This window comes from Geospiza fortis, unplaced genomic scaffold, assembly GCF_000277835.1.
Source record: "Geospiza fortis unplaced genomic scaffold, GeoFor_1.0 scaffold50, whole genome shotgun sequence".
Taxonomy (NCBI): Eukaryota; Metazoa; Chordata; class Aves; order Passeriformes; family Thraupidae; genus Geospiza; species Geospiza fortis.
The window spans coordinates 1,078,443-1,104,433 of record NW_005054382.1 but is presented as its reverse complement, the minus strand read 5'-3'; the positions used below and the strand labels follow the sequence as shown (position 1 = coordinate 1,104,433).

The following is a 25,991-nucleotide window of genomic DNA, read 5'->3' as shown; positions in this document are numbered from 1 at the left end:
CTTGTCCCCCATGCATTGTGCTACTTCACTCTGCTGGAACTGTCAATGCTTCCATGCTGTCTTAAGTTTGTAAGCATGAGCAGAAGCAAATGAAATGCTTTCCCCACTTTTGAAGTGCCACCTCTTTACCACTGCTTTCCTGATTTGAGGACACTCTTTGAACCTTAAGCAAAAGAGGGTAAAAGTTCTCTGCACAGTGAAGAAACTGCACTTGGCAAGTCTGTTTAGAGGTTTTCTCTAGGACTCAGAGGAAAACAACCTCAAGTTAGGAGATGTTGTTAAAGTGTTTAAGCCTTTTCTATGCAGTTCTTGAATGTTACTGCTTGTGGACGTACTTTAAAGGATTGGTAGCTGCTCTGCCTACTTGCCTGTGCAAAACCCAGTGTATAACATAATTTTGTTGGTACACTTAAAACGTGAAAGTGATTGCTGAGTTTCTGTTTATTGTATGGCTGGTGATTCAGGGAAGAGTAGCAAAGAAGGTCGAACATTACTTCCTACTTCCCCCAGTCAGTTTTCAAAGTAATTCACCAAGAATTTGAAAAAAAACCAGTGGTCTGAGTGAGCTGGAAAACACTGGTTCTTTTTGATAATGCCTCTCAGACTGTAAATAAAAGCTGCTATTATGTGATGGTATAAACAGTATACTTTGAGACTTTGTATTAGGAAACAAATGAGAACAAAACCTCACATTGTATTATCAGATAACTTTAAAAAAGAATTAGTCTCTGTGTTTGTTTTCAACCTATTGTATATTCAGTAGGTAAATCTGAAAAGCTTAGGCTATCATGTGTACGTATGTGAATTAATGTAAGTCTTCCTTTAGGAAGGAATTACTCTACCAGAAAAACATTTAGTAACAATACAATTGGTTTATACTTAGTCTTGTCACAGAGCAATTAGCCACAAACTTCCTTCCTTAATACTCCTGCAGAAAATCTCCGGTCAATCCTATTCTAGGCTTTTAACTTAAAGTTAGAAGAAAAAACAGTGAACTGCATTTGTGCTGTTTTGCTGCTAGCTTTGATACAATAGATGTTTCTTGTTTAATTTTGAAGAAGTTGCCTTGAGCTGATGTTGCTGTCCCTTTTTTCTCCATGGCAGCTGTAACTCTGCGCGGAGACAGCGGCAGAAGATCGGAGAGGAGAGCCAGGCGAGTTTCAGCATGTCTCTCAGATCATTCACTGGCTAGTGACAGTGGCGTGTTTGAAGCTTTAAGCAAAAGGTCAGGTGTATAAATGCATAGTAAGCTGGAAATATTCCTGTTCTGCCACATGGCCCAAAAGAATTAGTTGTGAATTTATGTGTAGGCTTTCAAAATTGCTACTTGTTAGTAACATAAAACTACTAGATGGCATGTTTTAAAGGAAGGAAGCTTTTTACAAGCAGTCCACTGTCATCTTCAAGTGCCAAGTCCCTTTTGCTTTTTTCTCTCTGACATTTTAACATCGTATCTCCCTTGAAAGATAGTTTTCTCATCCTGTTAGTCATAAATCAGTAATTTTATTTCAACCATCTGTAACAAAATAAAATTATACAGAGTGTGACTTACAATTCTGAGTATCCTGTGATAAAAGTATAACTTCAAGGAAGAAATATATGAACTGTCAAAAGCCAAAAAACACATAGATTGACCGAGTGATTGAGGGATGTAGAAAGACATGTTACTTAATACAACTGTTTTAACACAGGAAGCAGTAACTAGGAAGAAGATAAGGTTTGGAGGATGCTAAAGAGAAATGGAAGAAAAAATAAATACTAAAATAACCTAAATATTTTGAAAGACTAATTCTAAAACCTCATTTTTTACAATTGTGAATTACTACTACTGTGTGTTTTTATATAGATGTCTCAATTCCTTCTACATTACCAGTCCCTCCTGTATTGCTAAATAATTGCTTATATCCACAAATCACAGAATAAATGCTAGTTCATCATTTAGCAGCTTAGGTCACTGTGTAGTTTACAGTACTTTCTGTTCCTGCAGGAATGAAGATCTGGAAGAGCCTGTTTATGGTGATGCTGCCAGTAATGAAGAACCACAAATACATGTTGGATTTCTGTGAGTAATTACTCCTCTTTCTCCCTGTCAACTCTACAGGAATTGCTCACTACTTTTCCTGCTTATGATTTTTAGCTTTTAAATAAACTTAATCATGGTGGGAGTTTTTAAGAAGTTTCTCAACTGGCAGCCAAAGTTCAGTGGGTATACAGATTAGTCAGTCACGTGCCATTTTGTGTTGGGAATATGACTTAACCAAAATTCATTCAGTGTCCTTGCAATGCTGACTGATAAAAGGGCATTCATTACTTCTTTCAGTAGCATTTATTTTCATTGTCTGGGCTGTTAATGTGGGTTTGGGTATAGGGATATGTCTCTGTAAGCAAGATCTTTTTATGCCAGCTAAAGGAGTATTACCTTAGGAGAATCACAGGTGAAAAGACACAAATACAGCACAGTCCCAGCTGTACAATACATCTTTGAAATCCTGTGCCTATGGCATGCTCTTGTTGGTAGTGGGAGTAGCCTGGAGAAGGGCAGACTATTGTCATACAAGACAGGATATCATATCTTAGCCCTCCAGAATCCTTTCTGCCCCTTGGAAACTAATTCTTAAGATTAGAAGTTTTAAAAATCGACCAGGTTTGTTAGTGGCATTTCAAAATTTGTACTGATGTGAAAGAGTAGAATTTTAAAATTTGTTTTCAATAGCCCATGAAAATAATGCAGATGGATTTGTCTAATGTAACTGATATGTTGTTACACATGCACACACACAAATGCAAATGGTGTAACTGTTTAAAGTAAAGACTGTATTTGTTAAAACATGTTTGCTTTCAAGAGGCATATGAAGGCCATTGTTAATTTAAAGCTAGTAATATTTAATTCACTTAGTTCTATTAACTTTGTTACTGTAATTAATGCTCTTGATTGAAAGTGATTTGTGCAAGAAATTTGTTTAATAAAATATCCTTTTACATTCCTTAAATCTCTTTAGTCTTCATCTTTATTTCTTAAGCAAATTATCAATGATTGGTGACTAACACAGAAAATTTATTTTCCAGGCATGACAGTGGAAGCGAATGTCTGCTAGTCCATGTATTACAGCTGAAGAACTTTACTAGTCTAGTTGTTAAAGAAAACTGCAAAATGTAAGCTTAAACTTCACCCAGAGTCATCATTGTTTGTTTTACGTTGCAGTTATAAATACCATAGATTTATTTGGCTTCATTCAAAATTAAGCCATTTCTGGAGAAGATGGTATGTTTTAATTTCCATTAGGAAAGGATTAATGTTCTGGTCACAAAATATCCCTTTTATACAACTAATGTCACAATATTCAAGTAACAAGTGTAGTCTCTGTGTTCTTTCATGTTTATTATGCAGAGGAAAGTTTGTTCAAAAATATCTGTGATATTCCAGAGTATGCTTAGTCTATTTTTCTCAATACCTGTGGCAACATCTGTATTAATCAGTAAGAGATCTACCTTGCCTTTTATCTTTAAGAAAGAAAACCACACCAGAAAACATGCTAACAACAGCAAAGGATCTGCAGGCTTTTGTGGCCTGTACAGCTCTCCTTGAGTATCCATAAAAGACTTCTGATAACACAAGTACTAGCTGAGAATCAGTACAAAAGATTGAGTTTTTTAACCTCTGACAGCTTGTGCTACTTTTTCAAATTTTGTATCACATATAGAACATAGCTGAGTTTATTCTAATAAATGTTTCTTAAATAATCAATGTTGTCATAAAACACTTTTATCTAGAGATATGCATCTTAGCATATTTTAAAGAAATTCAACATGTAAAAATTGTTGATCTTTATCCCTGGGAGAGGTTGTTTGAAAGCAGGATAATGGAGGTACGATAACATTGTTTTATTGTAAAATAAGTCATTTGGTGGGAGGTGTTAAATTGAAATACATCTCCCTGAATGAATTGTTGTTTGTTGAGAACTTCACCATGCTAACTCTGCAAAACTGCAGTGGAAATTTTTCATGTCAGTAAGTACATTAGAGTTGGATTTCTGCTCTGTTTCGGTGTGAGTTAAAGGGCACGTGATAGGGAAAAATGTGAATATTGTGTATTGCTCAGCCATGATGCCTTGTCATCAGAAGAAGAAATAAGCATCATCTGAAGAAGGTAGTAGAGTCACGAAAGAAAAAAGTTAGTCCAGAGGGTTTGTTGGACTTTATCATCAAGGCAACCAGGCATCTAAATGACTCAAAATGCAGTTCTGTTCTTCATCCTTCTCAACCTTACCTTTGCTGTAATCAAGAAATTGCATTGCTGCAGGGTGAATTGATTAGTCTAGTCAAAAAGTAAGTTTATATTACCAAAATGCAGAAGAAGCTTTTATTGAGTTTAATAAACTCCTCTGTGCAACTGTACATTGATTGAATCAGGTGCTGTGGCACCTGGGGCGAAGTTTACCTACAGTAGCCACGGAGCAAAGGAGCTGGATCTCTCCTTTTTACAGGACAAGAATTTGTTTACCTGATGCTCCACAGTCCAGCATGCTGCAGTTACACTATAAGGAGCTCTTCCAGTTATCCTCTAACCATTTATTTGCCTGCCAGTGTCAGCCCCTCTTTGGTGGTGGCAGAGGAGTTCCTGCAGCCTTGTAGTCAACTTCAGTGAACCTGAGCTAGAGTGGGTTTTTTTAATCCTGAAGACTTTGTGGGTTATTAGCTAGGTTAGGTTTTTAACCCAGATAAATTTTCTAATCTAGGTCACAACACAGTTGCATGAAACTCTTTGCTGGCACGAGGAAAGGAATAAGATATTGCAGGGGCTTGGAAAGCAGTCAGGACAGGGAGAACATGGAAACAATTCTCCAAGTAGCTCTGCTGCTTATGCTGTCAGATGAAAATGGTTGTTGATTTTGTTTTTGGCTTGGAGTCTTAAATGATATGGTACCACATATTTGATATTTCATTTTGCCTGAATCTGAATTTCTTAAGGAGGGGAATGGATTGCTTAGTGGGTGGAAAAAAGAAATGGATTGGTGACACTGATGAGACAATTCAATTGCCTAAATATAGGCATGTGTTTCCATTTGAAATAGCATGGCACAGAACCTGGCCTCCAGCTGCTGCTGCTCAGAGGGAGGCTCTGTGTAGCTGTCCCATAGATCCTGTTATAATTGCTAGCTCCTTTTAGATGCCTTGGATACCTCAGGGCAACTCAAGTGCCACTTGGTGCCTCTACTTAAGTACCAAGTTAAAAAAAAAAGTTTCTGTTAAAAAATACAGCATTTTGAGATCAGGTTTGCAGATCTTCTGTGTTAGAATGCAAAGTAAATTCTGGTGATGAGGAGATCTCAAGGCAGATTCTTAATGTAAAAGTTCCACTGATGTTTTTGCTTAGCTTGATTTTGAGAAATGCAAAATGGCTTTCTTTGTCTGAATTGTGCTATTTGTCTATTTTGCTGTTCCCAGTCATGTGAGAGTTTATTTGCCACCGCTTGAGTCAGGCACACCAACCACTTACTGCTCGAGAGCTTTGGAATTCCAAACTCCGTTAATATTTAATGAAGTGTTCCAAATCCCCATGCACTCAAGTGCTTTGAAATTAAAATCACTGCAGCTGTATATCTGTTCAGTTGATCATCAGCAACAAGAAGAACTATTGGTAAGTGGTTCTGTTTCTTAAAAGCCATATGATATGAGAAACTAAAGTTACCTGAGGAATTATTTTTTAAATTGAAAAGAGAACCTAATTTTTCCATAAGAAGTTGTGATAGAGTTACATGTTAATGTGTCCGTTTGTTCACAGATGTAAGTGTAGCTCTGTAAATAAAGGTGGGATTTTAAAAAATACTTCATCTGACAGTTTTTAGACTACAGTTTCCTCAAGACTTAGGTTTCTGCAGGATACTATAATCCTGTGTGGGGAATCTGTACTATTCAGACAGGTTCCTACTAAAAAAAAATAACAAATGCAGACACCTTGTTATTATATAACATTGGGTGAAGAGGACTGCTATTACATCAGTCTTAACTTTGTTGCAGGATAATAGTGGCCCTGGAACAGTTCTGTTACTTCAGCCTTTTACTTTAAACTGATTGAGGTATCATGTACTAACTAATGTTAGCTTCATTTCGCTGTTGTCACATACAAATATGCATAACTAAATCTGCCTTGGGGCTGATGTCCTGGCTATTTTGAAGTGAGTGGGATGCCTTTGCAGTGGGGGGTTTGAAAGGGTTAGTGAAAAAAACTTTTAAGCCTATCAAAGAAGTTAAGATGTATAGGCATCTCACTGTCATGCTGGGCTGTGGATAAGAGGTGTTTATTTGAGCAAATCTGGTCAAGAACGTGTGTTTGTTAATCCACCTTTAAATCTAAGTAGCATCTCATATAAACAGGGGTCTAATGTTGATAGAAACAGACCCGAGGTCTTGTCTGCAGTAGGAAGTTTGGTCTACAATATATTTAAAGAGAAAGCATCTCAAGGACAGGCTGGATATATTGGTGTAAAATGCTTTACACTGGTATATCCTGTTCCTCTGGAAAACTAATTAGCTATTGAAATGTAAGGTCTCTTTCTGTTGAAACAAGTGCATCTAAGTTTAAGGTGCTTTTATTCTAACTGCTGTTATTGAGTTGCCAAAAAAATAGGTCTTCAGGTTATCTTGGTAGGGATTTTTTCTCTTTCATGGTCTTCAATTGATTATGTCAGAAATATCTTTGTCAACAGTAATTGGTAATATAGTTTAAAGTAATTTAACAATACTACTCAAAAATAGAGAAACAATGCCAGTTTCTTCAGATAAGTGCACTGAAATATTTAAACATTATGATGATTGTTTTCTTCAGCTGTAATTTGAGAATGAGCATTTTCTTACATGGAGACATCATTTGCTACCTCCTGCCTCTCTTTGGAATTGCTGTGATGGTGCCTGTCAACAAGGCCTCTGTCTTTCAAGATGCTTTCCACTGAGATTATGGTTTTTCCCATCTATTTAATAATGCATATATTTCTCAAATTCTTAATGACTGCTTTCTTTTCAATGAGGTTATGCCAGTTTAATATTTTCCTAAGTGCAAAAGCCAGAGTGGAGTTTATCCTAATTTATATAAATACTTGTACCTAACAGGGAAAAAATTAATAAAAAAATTCTGGGAAATAGTTCTATTATAAAGAAATAAATATATTACACTTGTGGGGATGGTCTTTGCATTTCCTGAACCTTTTACTCTTATGCCTTCCATGGCTGAAAAATCTTTTTCTGTCTTGAATTGGCTTATTTCTTCCCTGGTGACCTTGTCAGTGTTGAGATAAGGGAATTGTTATTTTCCATGATTAGCATATATAGTTCATGTTCAAAGATAAAAGAACTATGAATGTCTTTCTTGCAATCAGCCAGCATTGCTGCTTCACTCCCAGTTTCTCATCTTCTACAGCCCGACCAGTTATTCCCTGTGTCTTAATTTATTTGGTTTCTTCTTAAGTGTAACTATTTTTTTGCACTTTTTGTTTTAATTTTGGAACATCTGTCCCATTTTTTAGCATTATTTTAAAATCCTGATTGTTTTCTCATAAAGAAAATGTCTGATGTCAGACATCACAGAGATATTCATAAATACTTTTACTGTTCTGCCATCCAAGTCATTAACAAATTCATCAGAACAGGCATGTGATGCACCTCTAGCAGACCCATCTTGGTTTCTTCATCCTTTTGAGCAAGCTCCAAATCTTGAGATGGACATGAAATATTAATTAGTCCTTTCAGTACTGATAATTCTTAATTGAGTTTGATGGTGATTTTCTACTCCCCAGCGTTGAATCAGTCAGGAATTACTGACTCCCTTCGTAGAGGCAACTTCTTTGGCAGACTTGCTTAGCTGCCTAATAAATGCAGTGTATAGGCAGTGTCAGGTGTCTTAAGAGTTAGCCTGTGCTTCTTCCAATATTGCTGGCAGGAAAACAGTTTTACTCTCTACCTCCTAAACTAAACTCAGTGTATCTTAAACATTTTCCAAGTCTGATGCAAAAGTGTGAGTATTTGATGCACATTTGTATCTTCCACTGCATCAGAGTGAGTAGACAATTAGAAGACATCTATGTTATACAGAAAAAAGAAAAGGCATCTCTGTAGCCTGTGATATACTGACATTAAATGACTTTCTCAAAAACATGCTGTATCCCCATGTCACATTATTTTGTTGGGCTATTGTCCTCTATGCACCTGTTTAAACAGAGCCCCAGGGAACATTTGTCTTGGAAAAACAATGCAATGATTTATTTTTTTTATTATTGTTTTCTACTTAACTGTTTCTTTACCTGCCTAAAGTTGAATGCACATTCTGTCTACATTTCCTACTGCCTTTGTTGTTAGAATCATTGTATACAATTACTTGATTTGTGAGAGATGAAAGCCATTTTTACAGGACTTTTCCAGTGATACAAAAGAAGACATTTTTAGCATGTGGCTCAAGTATGGAAACAGCTTTTGCTATTGCTGCTGAGATAGCCAGGGAAACAAAAAACAGTACTTAAAGGTTGACTAATATAATTGGTAGGTCCAGCTAGTGAACTGATTGAAAAAACCAAATAAATAAAATAGGCAGCATGGATTTGTTCACAGCTGTTTTTCAATTAGACAAACACCACTGAGAAATTTCTTACATGAGCTCTCTCTGATGGAGTTGGGCTACTTCAAAGTTTGAAATACTTTTAGTGAGAAGTCTCCATTAAAACTATTTTTACCTGAGTCTGGGAGATGCAAGGATGGCCTGGAAAGTAGAAAAATGGCTTTATAGCCCATTTGACTACCTTATGTCATAAATAGGGGAAAAAATTGGTTTTCACGATGTTTTTATTTCCATTTGAAAGATGCCTCTGAGGGCATGTGAAATTAAAGTAATATTATTAAAGTGATATCAATTTAAGCAAATATAAAAATCAGATACATAGTTGGGAGGGTTTTAAAAATAAAATATTAATAGCTATCAGATGTCAGATATATCTACGTCAGTCATACAAATTTTATTTCTCAGCTTAGAAAAAATTACCATCTACTCTCATTCTTCCTGGCAGTAAAGAGGCAAGAAATTCAGAATCTTAAACATCATAACACAGCAGAACGAAACTGTCTCTTTTTAAGAGACAGTAGTATTTGGTGAAGTGGGAGTTGTACACTGTAAGTAAAATACTCTTTAAGTGAGAAGGTGTCTATCCTGCAGAGTATATATATCTTATTGTGGTCAATGCTTTTTGTTTTTTTACAGGGCATTGCTCAGATAAACCTGACTGATGCAGAGAGTTCTGGTGAGATGCAGCTTCACTGGTACCCTGTTCAGATCTTCACTGGTTCAGAGCCCCAGAGAGCAAAGACCAAAAACCAATGTGAAGATAGTATTCCTCAGTCTTCTGGAAATGTAACTACAGTTAAAACAGTATGGCTCTAAAAGAGTGATTTGTTTACTTTGTTTGACCAGCAGAGTGATTGTGATCTTACCTTGGGTACAGGTTTTTGAGTTATCACAGGAACTAATAACTTAATTTAACTCCTGGGGCAAGAGCTAGATTTTAGAAGACTGATTGAAAACCAGATCATGTCTGGGCAGATGCTTGAAATAGTACCCTGTGTGCATGTTTCCAGTCCAGCTAAAACACATTAAAAAATTCTGCCACTGCACTGGAAGAGGTTGTCAAGAAAAGTTGTGCAATTTTCATCCTTGAAGATGTTTTCAGCCCTTGACTGGGCTCTGGACAGCCTGACTATGATGCCTTGCTTGCTTTGGGCAGGTGACCTGCAGAGGTCTCTTTTGACCTAACTTATGGATGATGCTCCACAGTCAAGTAAAATCTGCCCCATTTCTGTGACAAGTTGAACACACATACTTTTGATCGTTAAGATTCAAGACAGATTTTTTTGGTTGTGGTTTGGTTTTTATTTTGTTTTTTAAGGAACTTATGATGTCTTTGTTTTTATTTTTTCTTTGAATAATACACATTAAATACATTGATTTATTCAAACAGATTTAATTAAAGTCTAATTTACCTTTCAGGATGCAGTGACAGCCCTGTTAGCTAGGACCACTGCCCAGCTGGAAGCAGTTGAGAGAGAGCTGGCAGAAGAGAGAGTGAAACTGGAGTACACAGAGGAGGAAATCTTGGAGATGGAAAGAAAAGAAGATCAGGCAGAAGCCATATCAGAAAGGTAAAAATGGTTTAAATACCTCATCAAACAGATAATAACTAATACTTCCTCAAAGATATTTACACTATGGGTATAATCTGAAATAAAGCAGGAAAAACAGTAGGTTTTTATTCTGAGATTTGCTCCCTATTAGTGCTACAAGTATAAAATTCTATTATGTCATTATCTGCAAGCAGGAGGAAACCTTATTTGAATAGCTGGTTGAATTTAGAGAATTTGGGGAGTGGGGAAACATTATATCAAACATAAACTTTGCTAGGGAGGCAACTGTAATGAGTTTGTAACAGCCCTGTATTAAGAAAAATAAATAAAATTTAGTGGTGACGTGAGACATTGTTAGGGCTAGGGTTGCAATTTCATTTCTATTGATACTTCTGCTTTGTTACATGACTTTTCTTGTTCTTTTTGTTATTGCTTTCTTAGTACCGTTATAAAGACCAGAACACATGCCTTAAGAAAACTAGGGAAGGTGAATTTTTTTCTCTGAAATGTATTTGCTTATTTGCATTTGTAGAAATGCAAGTGTGCTATGTTCTCCTGTTGAAAATACTGTATTTTTGTAAGAGAAATAATACTCTAAAATTATAAACTGGCTTAGATAATTTAATACATAAATGTAATGCATAATTGCATGATATTTTTTAGCACCTGCAAAATTATTATGATGTTCTAACTTTAGGAGCTGGCAAGCAGAGTCTGTTGACAGTGGATGCAGTAATTGTACCCAGACTAGTCCTCCTTATCCAGAGCCATTCTGTGGGGATCCATTAGCTGGACACATGTTTGCAGCTCCAGCAGGCCAGTACGGCTCTGGAAAAATGCAGCCTCCACCACTGAAGGTAAGGAGAGAAGACACTGCAGCATGAAAACTGCCACCCTGCCTGGCACAGTGAGCTGCTGCTGTGCCTGGAGTTGGAGTCTGAGTTGGGCAGGAGAGGAAAGAGTCAGCAATGACATTGGCAACTCCATATGAGTGGTGACTTTGTGACAGTGGTATGGCTGTTGAGTTGGTAGAAGTTCACTCTTTAGAGCTGGGATTTGTTTTATTACTACTTACTTCTCAACAGAATTTGGTTTTTATATCAAAAGCCAAACTATTTTTACTATGGCCTTTATCTAATCTATAAATTGACACTGGTATCAATTTCTGAATTTGCCTGAAATTTTAACAGAAAAGATAATGATCAAATTCCAGTGCTCTTATTTCTATAAGAGTTTTTAAAGGAATTGTAGAGAAAGAAATTTTAGGACTTGTATTGCTATTTCAGTTTTATAATAACATGAAATAATTGTGCTGAAACTGATGTATTTAAAATCTTTTGTAGTCAAGATAGAGACACTGGAAATAATCCTTCACAAGTTGAAATCAGCAGACTTCCATTGAAGTGGAGGAACATAAGCTGTGTGTGTTGCCTTTAGCAAAGATCACACCTCTTATGGAGGAGTGAGTTTTCTGAAAGTTTGAAAGCTTTGCTAGAGTAGCCTGTGTTTTCTGTCTTTCTGAATATTTTAGTGTTCTTCTATAATTGTGTGAACAGTCTTTCAGTTCCTTTTTTCTTCCTTGTCTTCATTTAAGTTCCTCTAGTTTTAAGTGGTGCTTTAGAGTCACTGTGCTTACTGAAAGGTGACACAGTTTTCTTCTGTTGAGGCTGGAGATCAGGTGGTAGTTTGGGTAATGCCCAATTGCCAGTCCTGAATGCAGTCCTTGTGCTCTGCAGCTGTGATATAACTGCATCTCTTAATTGTTACTGCTCCAGCAAAGGCTTCTGAAAGGTAATCTCACAATTTTGGATGACCCAATTTTAAAACTTTTACAAAAGTGAGGTGATACATCCTCTCAGTGCTCGTTAAAATTTGAGTCTAGCTAGCAGGGCAAATTGTTTACTTTTGATATTGTTGAAAAGTCTGATTGTCTTTGCTAGGAGAGAGAAAATAAGGAAGAAATAAAAAAATGTCCTTTGTTGAAATTTTAGGTGGATAAGGAAACTAACACTGAGGATCTGTTTCCTGAAGAAGTTGCTATTCTTCCAAAAGAGAGAACCAGCCGCAGGCCACGGGGTTCTGCTTTTGTTCGCAGTAGCACAATTGTTCGCTCCCAGACCTTTTCGCCTGGAGCACGGAGTCAGTATGTTTGCAGAGTGAGTAAAGCTTGAGAAGGAGGAGGGGGAAGGGTTCTCCACACACAAGCATATTGTACATTTTTGATAATTTCACTATAAGATTTCATTGCATTTGTAAGAAACATATATTACTTTTTAATACTAATGAATAATCTTTTATTGAACTTAAACAATGCAGTGGGGAAGAGTTTCCCTGACTCTTTTTAAGAGTTTTTACCTGGATGGATTTAATTTGAAATTTAAGAATGTATTATAAATTAGGTATTGAGCTCTTTTCCCTGGCAACCTTAGATGTTAGGCGTGGGTGGTTGATTTTACGTTATCTAATGAGGTGTATAAGCAGTTAGCTTAGAAGCTGTGTTTAATTTTCACATACATAAAAGTTTGAAAAAGGGGCGCTGAATGCTTAATCTTAGGGCCGTTGCATAAATATTCTTATGACTCTGATTGCTGTCATGAATATCAGTCATAAGATGCCTTTTACTGTGGGACATGGGATTCCTGGGTGCACTGGTGCAAGTAATTGAGGACCAGCGCAGCAATTTTCAAGGTCACATTTATTGTTTGCTGTGTTCAGTGGCAGAAGACTTCTAAGCAGTTGGCTCATGGTATGGCAGATCAATACATGGCTATTGGCTTTGCAATATCATCATAGCTTTGATTGTACTTTTTCAAAAGCTTCTGAGAGCTTGAGTTTGAAAATTCAGGAAATTATTTTTAAATTCTGTGCTCACTTAACCTGCACTTACTTAAAATCAGATGTGGGGAGAAAGTGGGAGACTGTATTGTTTGTACCCCATGACAGTACATGTTTTAGGATGAAATAATGCTTTTGAGTCCTCCCTCGCTCTTTTTTTTAGGTTAGATTGTCTTGGATATTTAGTAGAATACAAACTTACCTGTAAAACATTGATAGTTTGTAAGTTTTCTTGAATTATTGTAACTACCATATGAGAATTATTATATATAAATGTTTATAAATAACTTTAAAAAACCCTGATTGCTTAAAATGAGATAGTTTCAGTGTATTTTAAAAAAGAAATCTCAAAGGCAAAAAAAACCTAAAAAAACAACCTACATTTCTTAATGAAGATGATTGAGCAACCTTTATTTTCAATATCTTTTCTAATCAGCTGTATCGCAGTGACAGTGACAGTTCAACCCTGCCAAGGAAGTCTCCTTTTGTGCGGAACACCTTGGAGAGGCGGACTCTGCGGTATAAGCAGGTATGGCCAGGAAAATGAGCTTCAGCTTTCATGCAGTTGCTACAAAAATGCTACTTTTATACTTGAGAGCTTTAGCTGTCTGCAGGTACATTCTGTTCCTTTTAGGAAATGTGCAAAACTTCTGCAATGTAATTGGGGCAAGGTGCATGTTTTGGGTTTGTTTTGGACTTTCTAAGCTAAAAGGTAGACATTAAAAAGTTAAATAAAGTCGTGACCAATTTTAAAGAAGGGGAAAAAAGAATGGCAGATGAAAATTAGTTTAATGGGGACTGAATTTATATTGATTTATATGTAAAGTTTCTTTCAAAATCTTTCAAATCTAGTTTATGGTGCAGGGTGCAGGTTCAAAGATGTGTGTGTGAATGTGACATTAAGACATGCATCTCCCCTCCCATACAGCCTAACAAATAGTAGTATTTGAGACCCAAATATTCAGGAATGAATAGGTTAAGCTCTCCTTTTGCCCCCATGCCACCCCTCCTGCTGTCAAACAAGTGGGCAGAGAAGAGGAGATGAGGCATTAATGTGTATATAAATGACATAAAATATAGTCTGGTCAGCAGAAGTTATTGCCTTGCTGGTGTAGGCAGGTAGACAGCCATGCGTCCCGTTTTGATTCAGAATGTATCTTAAAATCAATATTGAATGAAGCTCTTTAAGAGAAGTCTTGCTCAGAACAGTATTTTTCTGATGTCATTGAGTTTTTCCTATTGCATCTCTTTTATTATCATCATAACATGGAATTTTAGTCCATAAACTTCATTAGGTAAATATTTGTAAGTAGAAAGGAAACCGTAAAAGGAAGTAGTAGAAAGTATTAATTGAAAAATTTAGCTGTAGGTGTTTTCTTCGATACATTATCTGGCCTTTTCTGGGGGATGTAAATAATCTCCAAAAGTTCATGTGGGAAAGACTTTGTGTGTGAAGTAAGTACAGCAAATATGTGTATGGTCTATAGAGCTAAAGACAGACCAGTAAACTATGTTGACAGTAATATATTGTGCATTTTGTTTGAATCCTAATAACTCAACAGTCCTGCAGATCATCTTTGGCTGAACTTATGGCAAGGACATCCTTAGACCTGGAGCTGGATCTCCAGGCATCCAGAACTCGACAGAGACAGCTGAATGAGGAGATCTGTGTTCTAAGGGAGTTGAGACAGCGCCTGGAAGACGCCCAGCTCCGAGGGCAGACAGATTTACCCCACTGGGTCCTTCGGGATGAGAGATTCCGAAACTTGCTGAAGGAAGCAGAAAGGCAGGTATGGTAATATGACACAAGCACTCCGTTTGCTCAGAAACTTCTTATTTCAAAATGTCTTCATTTTGGTAAGATGTCTAAAGAGCTGTTTGTACAGAATCTCAAACAGTGAATGTTTCTTTTATATTCTTGAAGTTTAGCACAATAAAAATTATTATGTTGATTATTACCAAACTGTGTATTTATTTGAGGACAATTTTTGGAGAATGGCATTGTATGCCAGTGGCATGTTTTGTTTTAGATTTTTGTTTATTTGTTGTTTATTTGTTTTTGTTTAGGTATTTGTTATTGGAACATTAATCGTTTTCTTTCTTCTGGTATTTAAAAGAAATTTTGCTGATTTGATACTTATTCTTTTACTAGTATTTGGAATGTTCCCTAAGTTTGTAATATTTTTTCCTGTTCTTGGAGAAAGAAGTTGTAGAAAAAGTGGCAAAACTGCTCAACAGACAAAATTGACATTGGATTATCAGAGACAAAAGCTGATCCTAAATTTATAGTAGATCTTGTTTGACAGACTGATGTGCAGTAAATTTTGTTAATTTATTACATGTCTTTCTGAAGAGCATTAATAAATGAAATGACTCAGTCTTTTGCATTTATAGTTCTTAGATGATCAGCTATTTCAGACAGTGTAAGTAGTGTGGTTTCACTGTGGTGGGTGGGGAAAAAATCCATTCTTTTACTGTGAATATTCTTGTGTTTTATTTATTCACATGGCCTTTTTAAGCATTATGTTCTTGTTTTCAGACCAGACAGACCAAATTTGAACATCACCAAGAGCAAGCAGCTGAAAAGATGCTAAAGAAAGCATCAAAAGAAATATACCAGTTGCGTGGGCAAAATCAGAAAGAACCTATTCAGGTGCAGACTTTTAGGTAAGTGGTAATGCATACTGAAATAGCATAGCAACAGTTCATTACTCTGGTTAAAGCTTTCTGAAACATTTAGCTTAAATTTTGTGTCTCTTTTGATTTTAATCAGAAGTAATAAACCAGTAATTTTAAATTGTATCTGGATTTGGACTGAGTTCTTTCTGAATGCTTTGTTCTGCAAAAGAGCCAAAGCTAAGATAAAATTGCAGTGTTACAATTCTAGTATACATGACATTAAAAAAAAAGCTTCAAATACAGGCATAGCTTAGGTGATTCTTCCATCTTAGCCTAGTTGCTGTGAAGTCCAGTTCTCCAATACAAGCCTGTGGACATAAATAATCTGTTTAATGCATTACATATAAATTGCTAGTAACACACTCTCCCTAAAAATTACTCAGTAATACGGGAATTTTCTTTCAATAAGCCTTTTCTTTGGACTCTGTTTCCAGAGTTGCCATCTCTTTTCCCCATTCTTTTTTGTAGACATTATTTGCAAAACACAGAAGGGTGAACTTTGCATTGCAGAACTTGTCCTGTGAAACCTTTCTACAATTAACTATGACTGAAGTTCAGTGAGTTGTATAAAACTTCCACTCAGGTTTTCAAAAATAGTAATTGTCTTCAATGGGATGTTGCCAGAAGTATATAGTGAGGTTTAGTAGTTTTTGGAAGTTCGTTGTACTCAAATAAAAGGCCAGTTCAGTACATAAATAACAAATACTAACCATTAACCAGAGTAAAGAAACCATGTTCTAGTGGGGAGAAGGGGGAACATAGGCATAATTTTATTTAATTCTTTATTCTCTTGTTTTGATCACAGAGAGAAGATAGCTTTTTTTACAAGACCAAGGATTAACATACCTCCTCTGCCAGCTGATGATGTATGACATGTTGCATTGTAAACATGAAGTATTTATCGCTTTTATTTTAATGAATGAAGTTCTTAGATTAGACAAGTTTCTTTAAAAAAAATGTGCAAAAGCTAATATACACGTTTTGTAAAAAATAAAAAAAGTTAAAAAAATTAAACATAAACAAAAACATATATATAAATATATATACATATATATTTTATAATAGCGACTGCAACAAGGCTTGGTTTTTCCTTGTTGTGAAACTGACATCTCTGAAGACAACTTATTTTATAAAAAGATCGACTATCCTGTTAAGAGCGTGTACAGTTTTTATGCTGTTTTATTTGACTTAAAGGCTGGAAGACAGAAACAAAGTGAGTTCAGGCAAATTCACTGTAGTGTAATTTATTTATAGTGCCTTTTTTCCTTGAAGGAAAATACCTACTTTAAGATGTATTTTAAGACTGAAATTTTGTTCCTCAGTATTTGTCATACAGTAGAATGGAACCATTGAGCTGGTTTTGTTTCTGATACCTGAAATGAAAATACTATGTTCTAAAATTGTCACTTTTTCAGCTTTATTATCTGTAGCTTATTATGTACATTGTATTCTTTAGCACTGTCTGTGTTATAGCAAAATATTATCACCTGCAATGTGTTTAACACTAATTAGAAGTGATGCTAAACGTTGCAGAATTCATTTGCATGTTCTTACTGTGCACTAATAGATTGTTTTCATTTCTGTTGTGTCTAAAGTATCTTTATATTCTTAACTAGATCCTCAGTTTAAACGGGGGAAGGAAAAGGGTGACAGGTCTTTGTTTTGCTGTTTAATGAAAAGGGAATTTAAGGAGCAGTTTGAGCTAGCTGTGTGGAAAGCCTGCTAATGGACTATTACAGTAATTTCTACAGTTCTACAGATTCTCATCTGATTCAGGAAAGCACATATGTTCTGATTTCAGAAAGCAGCTGCTTTAAGTAAGGGTGTTCAACACATGTTCATCCTAAAGGATGTGCTTTGTGGTTACCGCAAGCAAGTTCTGTTGAACAGTGACACTTTCCAGGAGGAAGGTGTATAATTCTGGAAGGTACAGCTCACTTGATTGCTAGCTGGACCAGCTAAAATCTGGTAAGAAATAGTTTTATTTGTAACCATCCATTTTAATGAAAGACTGTCACCCTAAATTCCCGAGAATGCCAGTTTTGTGTCCTTGCATCCTGCAAGTATGTAAAAATACTTCTTTACTAAGCTACTATAATAGAGTTTCTCATATTTTCCTAATTATACATTACCTGCAAAGAGAGGTGCCCAACACAAGACTGACTTTGCAAATTACTGAAATATCCCCGAAGGAAGATCCTGTTGTCTCTTAATTAAAGTTCAAATTGGTTCCAGAGTTTTCTATGTCAGGAAATCAGAACAAGGGCCAAAAAACAAACAGACCTATCAGAATATTTTAAAATATTCTGTAAGTAAGTTTTCTTTGTGAATTTCAAAAACTTAGACTCTGTTAACTTTTCAAAAGTCAGGAAAAGTTGGAAGAGAAATTGAATTACTTTTACTTATCCACACTGAGGCAAAGTAACAGGGGAAAAAAGATTGTAAGCATAAATGTTAATAAACACAAACATTTAAGGTAGTATTTCCTGTTTCCTAATATGGCCTATTACAGGCATTAAGTGTTACAATCATATAGCAATTTATATGGAATTGAAGTATATTGAGCATTTATTGTGCTATTCACCTGTAAGTTTTGGTGGATGATATTGGGTTCCTTGGGCACAACTAGACTTATTCAGAAACTATGCAGATAAAAACCAAATCATGTGAGAAATTTGTAGTGTTTGGGTAAAAGTCTAGGGCCAGCAAGCTTTTCAGTGCTCATTACTTTAAAAAACCAGTTAGTCAGAATTTTGTTTCTCATTTCCAGGGGAGGCTGTCACACAGTAGTGTCTATCCAAAGTTACCACGCAGTGACACCAGAAGTGCTTGCTGTGTATTAAGAACAGAAAACACCATGTTCCTGTGAGGCTGGTCAGGTACTGGAAGGGATTGTGCAGAGAGGTGGAGCACTCTGACCATAGTATGGATGAGGACTTAACTGGATATAGCCCAGAGCATCCTGGTCACATTAGGCCTGCTTTGAGCAGGGAGTGGGGGAGGGACCTTGTTTCCACCCTAAATTGTTCTGTGACTATAACCGAGGGGCAGTGTCCGGTGGTTTCTCTGGCAGGGGGATTTTAAATTGTGACTGCTGTGACATGTTGTCAGTGTGTCTTGTGGGTCTGTGATTCTGACTGCTATAATGAGTTCTGTCTTGATGTGGTAATGAGTTATCATATTCAGTATTCATCTCTCTTGTTTTTGTCACAGTTCTGTATGATTGTGTCATTTTTGTATTATTTGAAAGTATTTCTTCTATAAAATAAAATAATTTGCCATAAACAGAAAAAGGGTTTTCTTGTATGTCAAAGATATTTCTCGAATCTTTTATATTTGCCACATTCCTGATGATTTAATGAAAAAAATAGTATTTTGAATAACACTGTAATTTAGGTTAATGTAATGAGTTTTCAAATAAAGGTAAGAGAGAAAATCTGGGATACTGAAGATCCAGAGGGGTTATACTTAAGATCTGAAAGAGATACAGAGTGTAAGGAAGAGCAGATATATTCTTCCATGTGCTTATCACTCACGATAAGTTGACAGCTGTATCAGAAGTTTGTAGTTGAATATTCCCAGAATTCTTGGGTAACTCCACTTAAAACACATTGAACTGCCTTTTTTCATAACAAACATTTGCACTTTCTAAATTAGTATGGAAAGCAAATTGACATTATTAGTTCTTAATTAATATCTTGCTTATGACTAATCCAAGGTGGAAACCACTCAGAAGAATACTGGTTGACTTGTTTTTTAGGCTGGCACTTACTGCTGCTTTCACAAAGGAAACATTAAATCTGCATAATTACAGAACAGCCATTTCTCAGTTTCCCTCTGCAACCTTGAGCTGCAGGAGCACAGGCAAAATCATAGCAAGGACATGTGACTCCTATCTCTGCAGTATTTGCAAGGCATCAAGGGTATGACAGAGTTTAGGTTATTTTTAAACAGTCTGCTCGAAATAGGCATTTGGAACGGCAACCGTCCCTGCCTCGCTGCCGCCAGGAGCAGTGGCAGAAGCTGTAATGGGTACGTGGGGCTGGGCTCTCTCTTGTAACAATGAAATATTATTTGTATTTCTTGCTGCAGTTCTTTTAAGCACTTTGCAGGACTTAAAGGTAAGTGCAGTATGAAAATAATATTTTTTTAATGAGTTAGATGAACTCTGTCTTTTGCTTTTTGGAGGAGAGGGCCCATCACAGCTTGTTCTGACCCTTTGTGACTATAGTGTTGTACATCTTTGAGAGGAAGAAGCATTTGCAGAGAGACTTGAGAAACTGCAGGCTAACAAAAGCAAGAATAGCCTTGTCTAAAACATCGTGTGAAGAATATATTTTTTTCTCTGAGATCACTCGATTGAGTAGCATTGGAAGAAAATACCAAGGACTAAAGTTGATTTGGTTTTGGAATCTGTAAATGTCAGTTAAATCATTTGCTTGCACTTGAAAAATCTCCATGTTCTTGGATTTCAGAGCTTCTTAGGAGCTGGTTCTGGTTCCTTATAATTTCTGAAAATCTCTAAGATTTGAGCATAGATATCTATTGTATTTTCAATAGAGAATCAGGTATTCTGTCCCTTTAGTTTGTCTGCAGTTTGACCATCCAACTAAAAATGTACTTGCAGTAGGAGATTTAATGAGGTCAGCTGGTAATAGACAAGATAAAACCAGGAAATTAATTTAGGAAAGTCTGTCCAGGAAAAAAATGTAGGATTGAGACCCTAACACTCTCACTTTTTAAGCACACAAAGTTACTATTCTTTGTCTAGGGCAAAGTGTTTGTGTTCAAGTGTGTGTTTTTGGCATGGAAGTTCCCAGGTGTAGATATTTCACCAAGTAAATGCTACTTCCTGCTTCCTGTTTTCCATATTTTCCTCTCATAAACTGATTGAAGGAAATTACAGTTGTATTATCAAGCAAATAAATCAAGTGCTCAGTGTTTAGCTTCCCTCACAAATTCAATTGACCTATTAATACTGATTTTAATAGACACAAAGAATAGATGCTGGCAGGAAGCTGGCACTTGTGTAACTTTTCCACATTGCACTGACATGGTTATGAAGGCCTGGGGCTGTTACTGATCTATGAGTGCTAGAGGATTATGATCTGCAGTGCTGTGTGTGAAGGGCAGAATCAAACCTCTTCTCTAAAGGCATGATTCTTGCTCCAGAAAGGTGTGGGAACCTCAGGTGAAACAAGCTAAGTGTTCAAATTTCTCAGTAAAATCCAGTGTGTGGCTTTGGATGGGGAGTTCCTATCAGAAATACCTGGCACATCCATAAGTTACTGCTCAAGCACACTGGGACAAAAAGGTCTCCCACAACTGAATTCCTTTGACTTTGTAGTGAGTGGAAGTCACTTATGTCCCTTCAGTCACCTCTGAGTATTTTCATGGGTGCTTGTGCAAATCCTCCTTCTACTCAGCTATTGGATCTGCTTGGAAATACAAACCCCCTGCTTGGAAATACAAACCCCCTGCTTGGTTACCTGTAGGGGTAAAACCAGTCTGCACAAAATTCAGATATGGAAAGGTAAGCAGTAAGGGGAATGTCATGAAATAGAACACCTGCACATGTACAAACATGTACAGGGTCTTCAGAAAGAACAGTTAAAATCTCTGCCTTGCAGAATACAACTCTAGTGGCTTGTACAAAATCTGTACAGTCAAAACTTTGGCAATTCTTACCTTCTTGTAGAAATCAAATAAATTGCTGAGTATGATAAAATTCTAAAACACTCCCCTTGCCCCTCAAAAAACACAAAACCCCCCAAAACCAACAACAACAACCAAAAAACCCCAAAACCAAAACCCCCAATATTACAGTTGAGATGTATACACAGTTAACCAAAATGTGAAAGGCTAATTGCCTTTTCAAAAAAGTATTTTAGGAAGTTCTAGGTTTTCAGTATTTGGGAAAGCTTAAGCAGATGTTTTGGAAAGGAAAAGTAGCCTGGCATATAGGAGAAGATCTTTCAAGCAGTGACAGTTGCACTGAAGAAAAGGCAGAAGTGGATGGATGGATGGATGGATGGATGGATGGATGTATGGATGGATGGATGGATGGATGGATGGATGGATGGGGGGATGGGAGAATTAAGAAGTGAAGGTAACAAGATGAAACCTTTGAGGGAGGCTTGCAAAGCATGAATTTGACACAGAAGATGGAGGGAAGTCCATTTGGATAAGCTTGAAATGCAGTGCCAGAAAAACACAAAGGATGGTGAATTTGCAGTTTGTCTCGTTTCCAAGCTGCTGTGAGTACATATTTCACAGAGCAGCAACCTGGCCTGCCGAGTCACCAGGAATACTTGCTGGCACGCACACAGCATACTTCCTATGCTTTTACCTCGTGAAAAACCTGAATGTTGTGCTGTTGCATAAAAAACGCACAGAAGGACTGATTAGCTCAGGTTAGGGAGTGTTCCAGTGGTGAGGAGCAGGCAGGGCAGGGTAAAGAGGCTTGTGGTCTAATCCCGCAGGATTGCAGCTGCTGCGTGTGCCCGATCCCATATCCTATAGACGGAGGATGCAGTCACATGATTGTTACTGCTTCCTCCCCATGACATCACTGCTGCTGCAGCCATACCACCCAAGGAAGGATGCTATTAAAATCATTGGGATTGGCCTAAATGATGTTGTATTGCAGGTAAGCAACATAATTCTTCGGAAAAAATAATTTGCCAGTTGCTCTTGTACTGCAGACGTAGAGCCCCAGCTCCGTCGGGCGGGTTTCTGCTGGAAAATGAAGCGGCACATTTCCTCTGCAAGCCGAGGGTTTGCAGGTGCAGAGGCTGCCTGCTGGCTCTGTGCTGATCTCCCGGCTGGCATCCCCCGTAGAAATGCTGCCAGATGGAGCTTTAAAACTAAAGGAGGCCCTTTGTTCCCTGTACTTCCCGATGGCTCCTTCGGGTGTCTGCGGAATTCTGTTTTTACGTGAGCAGCCATCACCATTCAGTCGTGCTAAAAGAGGAGCAGTAGTGTTTTGCTTGCATCCCCTGCCTTTTTTTTCCCTGGATGCTTAAAGGAAGTTGCTGTTGTGTCTAAGCTTATAAAGCAATGAGGATTAACTTGCTTGAGGGGTTAAGAGGTGTATTTGGGGAAAGAGGCTTTTCCTTTATTGTTAATTTTTGCTGATGTGGTTTCAAAGCACCTAGACAGGTTTCCTGCATAATTTGCTGTAGTAAAAGGTCAGTTTTTCCTTGCCCTATATAAATGTGAAAAATCCTTTTCCAAAAAGAGCGTAGGAGACGACAGGTGGATTTTTTGTTCCCTTGCAAAATGCCGATCACCAAAAGGCTGAAAAATCCCAGGCAAATTGTGCTTTTGGACTTAATATTTGTGGAAGCAAAGTCCAGAGTCTGTTTTCCCGGTGTGGATGTTTAATTACGTGCTCTGTACCAATACATGAATATATATCTGTAAAGGAAAAAAAAATGGTGACGCTCCTGTGGGGCTTTTTTCTGTATAGCTTTTAAAATATATTTTAGTGTTTTAAAATTCTTAATTTTTAAAAAATTTTATTCTAATACAAATGTTACAGTATGAGAAACTAATTTTGAGCTAATACTAGTCAGAAAAGGAAATGATATATTTTTTAAACAATTGTGATAAGTAATTCTGTGCCTTTGCCAGAGAACCGAGGATGACTAAGCTGCAGCTTCATCAGGCAGAGTCAGGTGACTTTTTACTCCTGGTCTACAGGAAGTTTTTTTTTATTCTTCCAAATCCTGTTCTTTGTTCAAATAATTTGTTCCCACTATTGGAAAAATGTGAAAATTTGGCATGCCTAGAATCTCTGTGTGCTCACCCATACATTAAGGGGGATATTTTGGATCTCCTGTGCTGAAGCAGATTGTACATCCTAGGGAGGGCTGAATTCTGGGTTCCAGTGATCAGGTATGCAGTTGTGTCAGGATCAGAAAATAAGGTGTGGTGAGGGGGATAAGTAGATAATGAGTTATTGAAATACAAAAATACAATGGTTGTTCCAAACTGAAAAGAAAAATAAATTTCAATTTTATTTTTCTCCAACAGAACCTCTCCTGTCTTTTCAAGACTGAGCCTCTAAGGTGATAGAAATACAAACCTGTTGCTGCATGAGGTCACAGGGGCAGGGGGGAAATTGCATCCTGCCAGTGCCAATGCTGGGTTTCTTCTCCGTGGTTCCCTCTGGAGTCAGGGCTGGCTCAGTTCTCCCCAGCACAGGCTGTGAGCCAAGCTCTTGCCCGCCAGGATCGCAGGGACTGGGCTCTTTGCCCATGCAAGGAGTGCAGCAGGGTTGCCATGCTTGGGTTCTACAGGTGTGAGGGCTTCCCCCCTCCTCTGGATCCTATGGAAGTGCCCTGTGGAAATGTGTGCCAGGCAGGGCTTATCCTGGTCCCTCAGTTGGAGTCAGACATTTTCTGTGCAGGAAGACAGGGCACCAGCCTGATGTGTATGCTGCAGGCCCTGGAAATGAAGGATTTAAGTGCCCTAAGAGTTACTTAGCATAAAAGGGGGATCCTGGGGTCATCCCCAGCTGGAAGGGGCTCTCCCTGGCAGCACTGGGATGCCATGCCAGGGCTCCAGCACATGGCTGCAAGAGTGCTCAGCCCTGTACCCATAGGGGCCTCTCTTACACACCTTGTACCTTTTCAGAGGCAGTGGCTGGAAACTTTTAAACAGGGACCAGAGGAGGAGGAGATGGGAAGTGTTGACCCTGGGTTAGAGAACTTCCTATCTGCCTGAACAAACAGGCTCCTCTGGAGAGCTGTAACCTCCTGGGGCTGGAATCTGCTCCATCATGAAGCTGCTGTTCGCTGTCCTGGAGGGCAAAGTGAGCAGGACTGTGACTGTAGCCAGGTGCTATAGCAGGGGAAAAGGGGATGCTCCCAGGCCCAGGCTCCTCCACAGTCCAGAGGCACCTTGCCTGTGTTGGAGGTTGGTGTTGTGTCATGTTCAGCCTCTCTCAGGCCTGAACAGCTCCTGGCTCAGCATGGTGCTCAACCCTCAAAAGGGATGTGGTGCCCAGAGGTCCCAGTCCTTTCCCTGGCTGCTTTTGCCACCACGCTGCAGCTTGCAGGGTACCCAACAGGGGTGTGGGGTGTGTGTGTTAATTTTCCCTCTTAGTGAGAGGTTGTAGAGAAAGTGTCTTAATTCATTTTTTGTGTGTGCATACATACACACCACATGTTGGTTTTTTTTCAGCTTTCTTCATCTCTAGCCTGGCAGAACTAAAACTTCACACATGATTATTAATGTCAAAAGAGAGACTCTGGCAGGGTTACATTAGGCTGCTGTTCCTAAAGCACTTTTAACATTTTGCTCTTAAGCATCACCCCAAGGAAAGGGTCTCCCCACCTTGCAGAACTCCCTCTCAGGGGATGAAATAATTTGTCTGTAGCTGTGCAGCCCATTGGCATCAAAGGCAGCAGTGAAAGCCAGTGCCCTGTGAGCAGGAAAACATCACCCTCCTGTGTGAAAATGGATCACAGCCTCTGCTCAAATCACAAGAAGTGACATGCTAGAACAGATTAATGGCTTTCCCAATGTGGGTTTATGAGTTTTATTTCAAGCTGAAGGCTCAGAAAGGTTTTCAGTGAGAGATGCATTGAATGCCATTGAACATCCCGTTTCAGGAAAGAGCTATTTAGGAGTAACTGTGTACCAGGGCTCCTCCCTTCTGAGTGCAACTCTGCTCTCTCTGAACACATTCACTTTTTCTTTTTGCAGTTCCAAACCTGGTTTTCCCCCTTAATCCTAAAATTTTCTGAACGAAGAGGCAAAGAGCAGCACTGGTGCTGCAAAGCTCAGCTGTGTCTGACATGAGGAGGAAAACCCTGTAGCACCCCTGACTCTTCAGAGGTGGATTAAAGCTCTGTGGCAGTAAAAGCCATGGGCTCAGAAAGGAAATTCTCCCTCTTTTTTGTGAAGAAGAGGACTTGAGGGAAACCAAGAATAGAAACCATACAGGCTCCTATACTGTTAGGGCTGGTTTCCAGGGTGTCCTGTCTCCTGAAATGTAGTTTCTTACCCAGAAGTTGAAGGCTTCCAGTGTTTTACCTCATCAAATCTTGTTTTCTTTGAGAAGTAAGGGGGTGTGGGGTTGATACAGTTCATGAGGTTCATCTGCCCAAACTTCTGGTCTGTTAGCAGAGCAGCATCCTTTAATAGAGGTGTTTCAGCTCAATTTCAAAACTGCAGGTGAATATTTCAGAGGCAGTGATGCTTCCCTCCTGCTTTTTCCACAGCCTCAATATCTGCAGTAACAAGTAAATTTATTGGAGGGACCTTTAAGACTCACTGGAAACAGAGATGTGAGTTTAATGTTTTTTTAT

The 25,991-nt window shown here is 38.0% G+C and overlaps 2 protein-coding genes across 5 annotated transcripts in view; both read left to right on the top strand.

The window, feature by feature from the left end:
- Nucleotides 1–18,965, top strand: part of WWC3 (WWC family member 3) — a 61,997-nt gene extending 43,032 nt beyond the window's left edge. The window contains exons 11-23 of one of the 4 annotated variants that reach the window (XM_031060412.1): nt 1,105–1,225; nt 1,988–2,062; nt 3,067–3,153; nt 5,446–5,638; nt 9,242–9,409; nt 10,025–10,176; nt 10,856–11,015; nt 12,150–12,314; nt 13,430–13,522; nt 14,556–14,590; nt 14,672–14,783; nt 15,533–15,660; nt 16,478–18,965. In XM_031060412.1, coding sequence (XP_030916272.1) covers nt 1,105–1,225; nt 1,988–2,062; nt 3,067–3,153; nt 5,446–5,638; nt 9,242–9,409; nt 10,025–10,176; nt 10,856–11,015; nt 12,150–12,314; nt 13,430–13,522; nt 14,556–14,590; nt 14,672–14,783; nt 15,533–15,660; nt 16,478–16,544 — 1,556 coding nt within the window. In that variant the 3' untranslated portion in view covers nt 16,545–18,965. Of the gene's footprint in view, nt 1–1,104; nt 1,226–1,987; nt 2,063–3,066; nt 3,154–5,445; nt 5,639–9,241; nt 9,410–10,024; nt 10,177–10,855; nt 11,016–12,149; nt 12,315–13,429; nt 13,523–14,555; nt 14,784–15,532; nt 15,661–16,477 lie in introns of all 4 variants that reach the window. The other 3 variants (XM_031060411.1, XM_031060410.1, XM_005425168.3) reach the window with 3 other exon arrangements.
- A 3,271-nt stretch (nt 18,966–22,236) lies between these two features.
- Nucleotides 22,237–25,991, top strand: part of CLCN4 (chloride voltage-gated channel 4) — a 40,813-nt gene continuing 37,058 nt past the window's right edge. The window contains exon 1 of the mRNA XM_005425167.2: nt 22,237–22,321. The gene's annotated coding sequence lies outside the window, so the exon portion shown is untranslated. The remainder of the gene's footprint in view (nt 22,322–25,991) is intronic.